At 31.7% G+C, this 11,613-nt stretch overlaps 1 protein-coding gene and 1 non-coding gene across 3 annotated transcripts; both read left to right on the plus strand.

Moving 5' to 3' along the window:
* The first annotated feature begins 1,126 nt into the window (after window positions 1-1,126).
* su(f) (cleavage stimulation factor subunit su(f)) lies at window positions 1,127-7,920 on the plus strand. Of its 2 annotated transcripts, XM_012366285.2 has the most exons (13): window positions 1,192-2,222; window positions 2,502-2,693; window positions 2,852-2,884; window positions 4,471-4,568; window positions 4,759-4,912; window positions 5,012-5,245; window positions 5,328-5,711; window positions 5,778-6,024; window positions 6,116-6,185; window positions 6,266-6,362; window positions 6,432-6,690; window positions 6,763-6,897; window positions 6,965-7,920. In XM_012366285.2, the coding sequence occupies exons 1-13, from the start codon at window positions 2,199-2,201 to the stop codon at window positions 7,177-7,179; spliced, it is 2,142 nt and encodes a 713-aa protein (XP_012221708.1). In that variant the 5' UTR covers window positions 1,192-2,198; the 3' UTR covers window positions 7,180-7,920. The 2 variants fall into 2 exon arrangements, with proteins under 2 accessions (XP_067212582.1, XP_012221708.1); XM_067356481.1 differs by having other exon boundaries at window positions 1,127-2,222; window positions 6,432-6,897.
* On the plus strand, window positions 1,383-1,456 carry TRNAN-GUU (transfer RNA asparagine (anticodon GUU)). Its single transcript has one exon. It is a non-coding gene; the product is annotated as a tRNA-Asn (tRNA).
* Window positions 7,921-11,613: the final 3,693 nt, after the last annotated feature.

Raw genomic sequence — 11,613 nt, forward strand, 5'->3', positions numbered from 1 at the left:
GGAATAAAAGCTGTACTCTGGAACTGATCGGTGAACTCGTCACACTACATTTAACTCGATCGTGACTGCCATTCAGGCGGCACTAGACTTTCAAGTCTCGTAGTTGTTTCGACAGCTTGAAACGGATAGCGTTATTCTCGGCTCATAAAAAATTAATTTAATCAATATAACTAACGTAATTTAATTTTTATAATTTTAAACTGAAATAAAAGTAAAGCAATTGTTTGATATCTTGCAATCAAATATCTGTATCTCTATAAGATGGAATTCATATTCTAAGACATGCTCGGATAATAAATTTCCATGTCATCCGTATTATCGTAATATTTCAATATAATAAATATAAAAATTTTAAAAACTATACTTTAACAATAAATTTTAATAATTTTTCCTAAATTTTAATAATCCTCAAATTTAAATAATTAGGATTCTAAAAACCTACTCATTAATCGGATAGCGTTGCTTCTAACGCTTGACTGCGTTGGCCCTAGCTATTACAACGCGCGCGATAAGGACAAATGGACGTCAATCATGAAAATCGCCTCAGATGCTCAATTAATTCCGAGCACTGCTCTAAGAAATAATTTTTTATGCGTTTATCATTGATACCATTGATGTTCGGATTTGAAAAACACAGTCAAAACAAAAAAGATCGTAAATGCAAATAACCAATAATAAATAAAAAAGTACAATTTTTTTTGTATAAAGTACTATTTATTTTATTCAATATAAGTATCCCTAATAGCAACAGTATTTTACTAGTGAGCAAATATCGTTTTCTATTACTTTTGTCCAAAATGGTGACACTTTTGTCATATGGATATATAATATTTAATAATTACATCCTTCGTAGATGTTACGATATTTCGTGGATATAAAGATGTTTTTTGCTTTTATTTTTTAATTATATTTTGTAGTGATTTATATTTTTTTTATTTATACATTTATTTGATTTATACATACGTTTTACATTTTTTTAATTTATGTTAATTTAGCTATAATATTAATAAATATTATTTATATATATAAAAATTTTCAAGCTAAACAAAGTTTTGTAAAATCAGTAATCTTTAATGAAATATAATAGTTTAGATAGCTTTGTAAAAGAAATAAGAAGTTATTCCTGAGAGCATGAAACCCATCTTACAGAGATGCAATGATTGCTGCCTATTCTGAGGCTTTCTTTAATATGATTATCAAATGAAAATTTTCGCAGAAAAAGATTTTATAAGATATAAATATGTGTGGAGCGTAATAAATTAAATTAATTAATTAATTAATTAATTTTTAAATTAATTATTTATAAATTTATTTTCATAAAATAGAGAAAAATTCATTCCAATACCCTTATCTCAGAGACAACTGCGACCCAGAAAACAAATGCCTCCGTGGCGCAATTGGCTAGCGCGTTCGGCTGTTAACCGAAAGGTTGGTGGTTCGAGCCCACCCGGGGGCGTTTATTTTTACATTAAATCTTTTGTTTTAAAAAAATTATGTAATTAAAAAGATCATGGAAGATTTTTACATTGGGAAAAAATTTATATATCGAAAAAACCAAAATAATTGTAAAAATTCGAAATTATATAGATTGTAGAAAATTATATAGAAATCCAAATATAAAACATACGTAATTACATTTATTCTGTGTATTATTACTCATGCTTTGGCTTACTCTTACTCTATGATAGTTATTAAAAGATATGATACTTATTATTCGCATGTACGATAAATTTTTCACATTACGTAAACTTTTTTAAGACTGCCGGATTTAATATTATTTCATTAATAATTATATAAACGGGGATAAATTTGCAAAAATGTCTACGAATGTTTAATTATAATATTCAAACTATCGATTAATTATGATTCGTAGTTCGAGATATCGCACTTCGAGATACCGCGTTTCGATGTGCTGTCGCCAGCTGTCGTATACATTGCATTACTCGCGGTGAGAAGCGTGTCGCATGCTTCGCCCTTCCATTTGCAACAGTGTGTTCCACGGTTTTACGTTGCCGCATCGCAACGTATTGTATGGCATTTTACTCATTATACTGCATCGTCCGCATTCTGCTGCATTCGTTTGAGCTGTATTCGTAACAATATTGTGTAGTAAGTAATCGGGGAAATTTAATTTGTTCGGTTTCGTGCGCGAATATTTTGTAGAACGTGTATATCACCGGCTACGATTAGAGAAAAAAATGGCAGAAGAGAAAACAGAGTTCGTAAGTATTCACGTATCTCAATTTTCTGGTTTACCCAGAGCTACCATAACCTCACTTTTCGTTTGTTGATAGTTATGTGACATAGAAAACAATTGATCATCTATTTTTTTTTCTTAATTTTCTTTCTAATTTATCTATTTATTTATTTCTGTTTTATCTTTTATTTCTAATTTTGGATTTATATAGAAAAGATTAATAAAATTGATATTTCTTCTCTGCAAAAGATTCCTATCGTTTTACATGTTATTAGACATTATATATATTGAAATTTTGTTTTAGGATTGGGGAAATGAAAAATTACAACGTGCTCAGAAGACTGTCGATGAATCATCGTATGATTTAGAGGCATGGAGCATTCTTATAAGAGAATCACAAAACAGACCTATCACGGAAGTGAGACCAGTATTCGAGAAACTTGTTTCCGTTTTCCCATCAGCTGGACGTTATTGGAAAATTTACATAGAACAAGAGGTAATATTAACTAATTTTGCAAAATAATATATAATTATAAAAGTTGTTTTATAACGTAATAGAAAAATCTTGAACAATTTATATTGTGAAGTGTTTTGTAACAAAAAATAACACTGTAGACAAATTGTAAGCTATATATCTCTTGTTTCTTTCTTTAGATGAAAATGCGGAACTTTGAAAAGGTGGAAAAGGTATGTTAACATGAATTCTATGAATATATTTAGTGCAAATAAGTTTATGTATATTTATGTGTGTTATTAATTAAATTAGCTCTATTCCCAAAATAGTTCAAATGACACATAGACTCAGTTCATGCACGCACAGGTAAATAAATTAAGCATAAATATAAAATACATTAAAATACTTCATGAATTCACATTGTATTCTCAATAATAAAATCTATTTTTCTTCATAATAAAAATGATTGAAATTTAAGTTTCTTAATAGAAAAGAATAACTTTACGAATCATATTAATTGTTTTTAATTAATTTATCAATCAGATTAATTAGTAGACGCGTCTTTTTATTACAAAGTTAATTCTTTTATCATAAATAAACATACAATAGATATTTTTATTTTTTGTCACTACAGCATAACAGGCTAGAACTTTAGGATATTATTAACATTAATAACATGCAATATTTGAATATTATCGTACAATGTGACTCCAAACGTTTTGCATATTATATGAGGTGAATAAAAAGACTATTTCACCATAAGTCAATTATTTCATTGATTGATAATCGATCTTAATATGTTTGGGAGGTTGTTTTCTTTGGCCATTATTTATATGGTTTGTTGTAAGTTTATTATTTAAAAATAATAACTGTATTGTAAAGTATGATCCAAAGAAGATAACTTTCTGAACGTAATAGCCTTATATTCCTTCCTGCAGTGTACATCTTTATTTGCGCTTAGGATGTGTTACTATAAGTCGATTTTACTATACATGTTACTGTAAGTCGATACTCTCAATCAGATTGATTCACAATAGATTGAGGAATATATTTCAAACCGCTGGTTTCAACAATGAGTATGCAAAATTTCCAATTTACCTTCCCTCTGAGCAATATTTGAGAAAATCTAACACGGATAAAAACTCAAGTATTGCGTGCATTTTCAGAAGTAGCATAAGGTGATATTTTAAATAAATATTATTTAATATATCATTTTTATTTATTTCTTATAAATTTCTGTATTTTCAATGTTAGCATGCTCTATTATCACTTTATGCTGCTTCACGCTGTCTTAATTTTTTTTATAATGTCTTGGGATCACTCATTTCCAGATCCCACATAGGTTCGTTCTTTTTTAATTAGCCCCACATGCAGAAAATAAATGAATTTTTTATTTTATGGGGCTTTTCTTTATCATGACACAACATATATTATATATGAAACGTATCAAGAACATCTCTTTCGTTATTACTACTAAATCACATTTTTATACAATAAACTATTCTCAATTGATGCATTGATGCATTATCATTTATCCCAATATGTTCGCGGAAACATTGTCGTTATTATAATGTTTGTATCATTGATAATTTTCTTAATAAATTCTGCGTGTTATTTCCTGCAATATATAAATGTACAATATACCCCGTGGCTTATGTTATAACTGTTTAACTATGTGTCTAAAACTTGCCTTTATGGGTAAGTAACTTGGTGGATATATAAACATATATATCTTCCTTTGGGACAGAGCTGACATTTATGACATATTCTTTCTAATTAGTACGACACACATTTCTAAAATATCTCTTTTCTCTAACAGCTTTTCCAAAGGTGCCTCATGAAAATATTAAATATTGAATTATGGAAATTGTATCTTTCTTATGTCAAAGAAACCAAAGCGAGTCTAACCACGTATAAGTAAGTACATGCAAGTGCTTTGTTTCGAAACAATTTGTCAAAAATGTAAGCATCGTATATTTTTTATCGATCACTATTAAGCATAATACAATAGTTTAGTAATAGTGATTATAATTTAAAGATGCTTACTTATATATTTCAAGAAACGATTTATTTTTACAGCGACAAATTAATCGTAATATTTTTCTAGAGAAAAAATGGCACAAGCATATGACTTTGCGTTAGATAAAATCGGAATGGACATACATTCCTACAGCATTTGGAATGATTACGTTATGTTCTTGAAGAGCGTGGAAGCCGTCGGATCATATGCCGAAAATCAGAAAATTAGTGCTGTGCGAAAGGTAACGTTAAAATATTTTCGAATTATCCGCCATATATCAACTAATAAATTTTATATTTTATGAACAGTTTGCAAATAACTATCGTTAATTATACCACAGGTTTATCAACGAGGTGTTATTAATCCTATGATAAATATGGAGCAATTATGGAAGGATTACATGTTATTCGAACAGAACATTAATCCCATAATCGCGGAGAAAATGGCCATCGAAAGATCTAGAGACTACATGAATGCAAGACGGGTCGCGAAAGAATTGGAAGCGGTCACGAGAGGTCTGAATAGGAGTGCGCCTAGTGTCCCGCCGACTGGTCATCCAGAAGAAGTTAGACAGGTATTTCATTTTATCCTGTTCTAGTATGTTATTCTCTTTTTCATTACTAATTAAACGAAAATTATAATATATTTTTATTTAGGTCGAATTATGGAAGAAATACATCGCATGGGAACGCAGTAATCCTTTAAGAACGGAAGACACATCGCTCGTCGCTCGCAGAGTTATGTTTGCAATCGAACAATGTCTTTTGTGTTTGGGCCATCATCCCGCGGTATGGCATCAAGCGGCGCATTTCTTAGAGTTAAGTTCTAAGATATTGACGGAGAAAGGTGACGTGAATGCGGCTAAGAATCTCAGCGACGAGGCTGCTACTATGTTTGAACGAGCGACAAACACATTGTTGTCGAAGAATATGTTGTTGTACTTCGCGCACGCGGACTTTGAAGAGGGTAGAGTGAAATATGAGAAAGTGCATCAAATATATCAAAAGTTCCTGGATATACCTGACATAGATCCCACCTTGGTTGGTATACGAGTGCATTATGCGATCATGTTGTTGACTAACATACTAAAATATCTCATTTTACAGGCGTATGTGCAATATATGAAATTTGCAAGAAGAGCCGAAGGCATAAAGTCTGCGAGGACGGTGTTCAAACGAGCACGAGAAGACATTCGCTGTAAACATCATGTTTACGTTGCTGCTGCATTAATGGAATATTACTGCACGAAAGATAAAAACATAGCATTCCGCATTTTTGAATTAGGTTTAAAGAAATTTGGGGACAATCCTGATTATATACTTTGCTACATAGATTATTTGTCACATTTAAATGGTAAGAAACTTACTATACAAATAGCTTCTATGATTTTTCTATAAATGCTGTTCCAAACCGTGTCATTTATGTGTGCTATTTTTTGTTGTAGAGGATAACAATACAAGAGTTCTTTTCGAGAGAGTATTATCGTCTGGTAGCTTAGAGCCAGAAAAATCAGTGTATGTACATAATATCGAAAATTTCACTACTTTGCTGGTGTTGAGAATAAAAAATTTATTATTTCGTATATTTCTTACAGAGATATATGGAACCGTTTCCTGGAATTCGAATCTAACATCGGCGATCTAGCTAGTATCGTCAAAGTCGAGAAGAGACGGAGTGCAGTATTAGAAAAGGTAATTATATATCTATGTATAATATATTATATTACGACAAATAAATGCTAATTCATTAAAATGATTTAGATTAAAGAGTTCGAAGGCAAAGAGACTGCTCAATTAGTGGACAGATACAAATTCTTAGATTTGTATCCCTGCACTCCCATGGAGCTGAGGTCTATCGGATACATGGAGGTGTCTAGCGTTGTTAGAAATTCTATTGGCGCCATTCCACGCGTACCTGATCCAGAGGAAGCAATCGCCGCTTTGCCGAGACCTGATTTGTCGCAAATGATACCATATAAACCGAAAGTAAATCCTCTACCCGGTGAACATCCAGTACCAGGTAAGTATTCGGACAAATCTTTGCTTCTATCGAATATAATTAGCAAACTATTACGATATTTATATATTTTAGGCGGTTCCTTTCCGTTACCACCGGCTGCAGCTCAATTGTGCACAATATTGCCACCACCTGGTTGCTTCCGGGGCCCATTCGTTGCCGTTGATTTACTAATGGACGTTTTTAGTAGAATTCAGCTACCAGAACACGGTATTTATTTTTATACTTGTAAAAGTCTTTTTCAATTACGTATTTTATGATTAAAAATCTTTTATAGCTCCATTGCCGATAGCGGATAACGGATGCGACACTAAATTGTTTGACCTCGCGAAATCCGTGCATTGGATCGTTGACGAAAGTAACGATGGTATGAGCATCGGATCGAAACGCAGGCGAACGCGTTTAGGTGGCGACGATAGCGAAGAGGAAGATTTGCCACCACCACCTATAAACGACATTTATCGCCAAAGACAACAGAAACGAGTGAAGTAAACGCAGAAAACGAACGAATGGAGTAAATCGTAAGAGACGTGTATGTATGTGTGACAATGTATGATATGTATGATATCTAATTTGGTGTGGATATATTTTTTCATAACAATTTTTTTCTTATGTTAAATCGTTAGTTCAATCATTACTAGCTGGAAGACTTATTCATATTGCGAGAGGTACATTACTTATGTACAGTCATTAAATTCCTTGTGACACTGTGCACGATATTTTGAGTACTATGTACTCGCAAACCGTATTTTTGGTACACACATCTTGGTTTCACTCTTCTTTATCTAACGCATTATTTAGCGACAAAGATGAACATAATTCTGTGTATACAGTTATCTGCGTTGATTTCGTATTATCCCTCATTAATGTAAGATTAGATAGTGTTCATACGAGTGTTACATAAGATTATAATTAATATTAATGTATTATTTTTGAAATAAGTCGTATCTCGATTTGTACACAATACAAAAAAATACTTTCTATAATCTATAATTAGAAAAATTTCTGTGATTTGGACGTAAGATTAATCGATTTTGAGCTATTTGGACTAAAATTGAAATTGTTGAAAGACTATAATAATAAAACTATTGCAAGATAATCTTGCAATTTGTTTGTAAAATTTATTGCAACCGAGCCGCATCTAATATTTTTGCCTCGAGAAAGACTTCTATCCTGATATTCATTTAAATGTATGTAACTTAAAGGACCAATAAAACGATTAATGTGATACAACATTGTTTCATCATATTAATTTATATCCATATCTAAGTTTTATAATTCAAATTCAAATTAAATTTCAAAATGCATAAAATTTATGCATTGCCGTAGAATTTATAAAATCTATAAATGAGGATTTCTATCATTCGCCGTCTAGAATAAAATTCTAATGTTAATAAAAAAAAATCTTTTACTTTTCGTCATTCGTGAAGTTTTTACTTTGAAATATAGTCAGAAAACTCGCTCAGTGTATGAATAATTGGGTCGGTTAACAGATTGGAGGTATTAACGCCTCAATAAAGTAAATAGTTCGTCATCAGCGCTTCTCGCGGGTAACGTAGACTTTGTTAGCAGGTACAACTTTACGATAAGGGTGCAATTAAACTTTGATCACTATTCCTAGTTCGAGTGGCTGGTAATGGCCCCCTTGGGTTAACGGTAAATTGGGCTGCGGGCTTCGAAAATAGTTGGGGTTCGCTGTTAGAGCTGCACCGAAAACTTGATAAACGACCGAAATCTACACGAAACATTGCATCAGTTTGTCAATCGTTTCTGCAAATCTCTTTACAAAAAAATTTATTTCCCCGATTCAAGAGTCTCATGGCGTTAATGTAAAGAAATTTTCAGATATACATATATTCTTATCCGTTTTTTATTCGTTTAAAAATATGTTTATAAAAAAAAGAAATTAAAAATAGCAAGATGGTACTTTTAAATATTCTCTTTTCATAAAAAATATCAAGCATTCATTTTTTAAATATTTTATTCACAATAAATTATTCTATGACTTTCTATATATAGAAATTCATACGTAGCAGCTATTAATTAAGTAAAGCCATTAATTTATACGTATCAAAGCAGTTATTAATTAAAATGATCTTAAATTAGATGAATATTAAAATATATTCAAAATTTAAAATCTTAATTGATACTTCAACTTTAATAACAAATTATTTAATTAGCAAATAATTTAATTGATTCTATTTTGAAGACGATAAAATTATAAATATAAATGCCATCTACAAATAATTATCAAGAAAAATGATATTAAATCATAAAATTTGTTCAAAGTGAAAACAATTCAATATTTGTCTTCCTACAAGAACTTTCTTAAATGCTTGGACAGGTTGGCAGTTTTGAGTAGCTCGTAGTTAACTATAGAGTATATTGATCGCTCTATCGTCTTAATTACCACTGAATGAAGTGCATGCGATGAGCACAGCAAGGGGGGTATCTAAACTCTATTACACGCACATAAATCCTCGAACGTTTGACGCGTAACTACAGCATACTTGCGCGTCCATCTATCTTAGGGCGGCATACCTCGCACTTGTACTCTTCTGGAGCCGCCTGCACCATCGAGATTCCCTTGATGAGCATAACGTGTCCCCTCCTGGGAAATCGATGTTGCAGTCTCGGTATGACTAATTACGCCAGCTCATTTATCATATTTCGCTAAGCGCGATGTGTGACAGCATGTAAAACGAAAATTTCATTGTTCCCTCTTCATCAACATCGTATTTTAAGTATTGAAATTCGAGCCAAAACGTTTTTACGTGGTCAATTTTATTGAAGGAGAAGTAAAATTAATTTTTAATTTGTTGAAGAGTACATTATTAATGTGAATGCATCGCTCTGTATATCGTTACATGCGTAAATTGCAATCTAATTTTTTGTCGCAACAGTGAAAAGAGCCAATTGTTTTACTTTTTATCTTTACAAAACGCTCGACTGTTTCTCGCTATACGTATTTCGGTGCAAATAGTAACTAGAGAGATCCTAGCAGACTCGAAATTCGCGAAGGTTTAAATATTTCCGTGCCAATTTAATAATGGCTGGCATATTTCGATTCTTCCGATATACAGCAAAAAGCTTTAACTACAGTTATAGAGAGAATCTCGTTCGATAAATAAATTATGCAAAATTAGTACACGCATTGAACGGATTAGCTGCGTCAGAGTCATTAAGAAAATACAATGTGATTGCAAAGACAGCTTCTATAATTAATAATTATCTCATTATTATTTCTATAATTTTGTTCTAATAATAATTACTTCAGTATTATTACATCAGTGATTATTAGTGCAATTAATCCAATAATAATTATATTATAATATTAAAATAAGTAAAAAATGCTCAATAGTTAAGATTGTTGTTTCGAATATTAAAAAATTGCATTTGAAATGCATTAAAACTAATTATTTCTTTTTCATAGCACAAAAAATATATACATATATATCATTCAAATAAGCTGTGACTTTAGGAAATACGCAATTAGAAAATTTGTGGATTTACTTGCCGGCTGATAGCGATTGCTCTGTTGAAAAGATTAATTTAAATTTTATTCTTACTTGATAATATCTCGCGAATCAATTATAGATAAATCATTCTGGACAAATAAAGTATGCTGTACGCTATCACTTGCACTTGCTATGACTTGCTATGACTATTCTATTTGAGATTATCGATCCATGACTCGATTGGTAATCTCTCGAGTGATCCCCGAACTAAGGCGGAACTAGTCAATGAGGCCAATGATTCCTATACGCTTCCACCACATGTGTGACGATAAAAACAGCTGTCGTCATCTGATCGTAGCACTTAATAGTTACATAATAATAACACGCGCCACATATACGCGCACACACACGCGTGCGTTGCGTTCATTGACATTTCAAATTTAAAGCCACGTCGAATTTTCGGAACGCTATAACTTAGCGAAAAATTAACGTAGCGACATGAAATAAAATGGTATCTTCTCTGCTTCGCATTCTGCATATGCTTATGATTAATACGTATATTCTTATCATAACATGCATATATGTGTATGCTTGAATACAGGATAAACGGTGTATTATAAAATACGGAAGGGCCTAAACTGAAAATTACGTATACTTACTACAATACTTATTTATTCATGAATAATATTCATGCTTAGCTCGCTTTAATAGAGTGAATTTTTCTATCTTTTAAAAAGAGCAATAAATCTAGCGAGTTGTTGGCAGCATAGCATTATGCTGCCGTACTGAAAGAGTTAATGAGCCAAACGCGTGTCACGAAACATAACGATCTACTCCGGACTTCTCGTTTGCAGTTTAATTTACGCGCATTCTATAAACTTTGCAAGCTGTGATTCCAGGCGACATCGCGGGAAAAAAAGAACAAGAAAATTTTAAAGAATTTGTTTTAAAAAAAGCAACATGTATAACATAATTCATGTTAAAGAATTTTTTTGATATTATTATTTTAACAAATCATTGTTGTGGTGTTTCTCATTGTAATCTATTATATCATAAGATATTTTTTTCTGCAAAATATATTGTATTAAAAGATACCTCTTTAGTTTTAAAGAAATGTAGTTTTCGCTGGGTAAACAGTATCTCTCGAGTCTTACACTTCGATAAAAATGAAACTGTTGGCGGTTGTCAGCAGGTTGCTCTCACGATACTCAATAATTACGGTGCAGTATTTACGAAGTGTCTGCTGCAGTCGAAACTGCTGAATCGGAAGCAATCGGCGAAGGCATCGACACGAAACATTTCTTAACGATATTTATTTCATCACGGTGGAATTGCGATTAAGTCTCTGCCTTACAACGCATAGCGTGCAAATTGGTCCACGCGAAAATTTACGTTATACAGTCCGCATAATGTGTCGGCATAATAATTTGTGGGATTAGTCTTTGCGGTATACTTCAACTACGGTTAC

Source organism: Linepithema humile, chromosome 6 (assembly GCF_040581485.1).
Source record: "Linepithema humile isolate Giens D197 chromosome 6, Lhum_UNIL_v1.0, whole genome shotgun sequence".
Lineage (NCBI taxonomy): Eukaryota > Metazoa > Arthropoda > Insecta > Hymenoptera > Formicidae > Linepithema > Linepithema humile.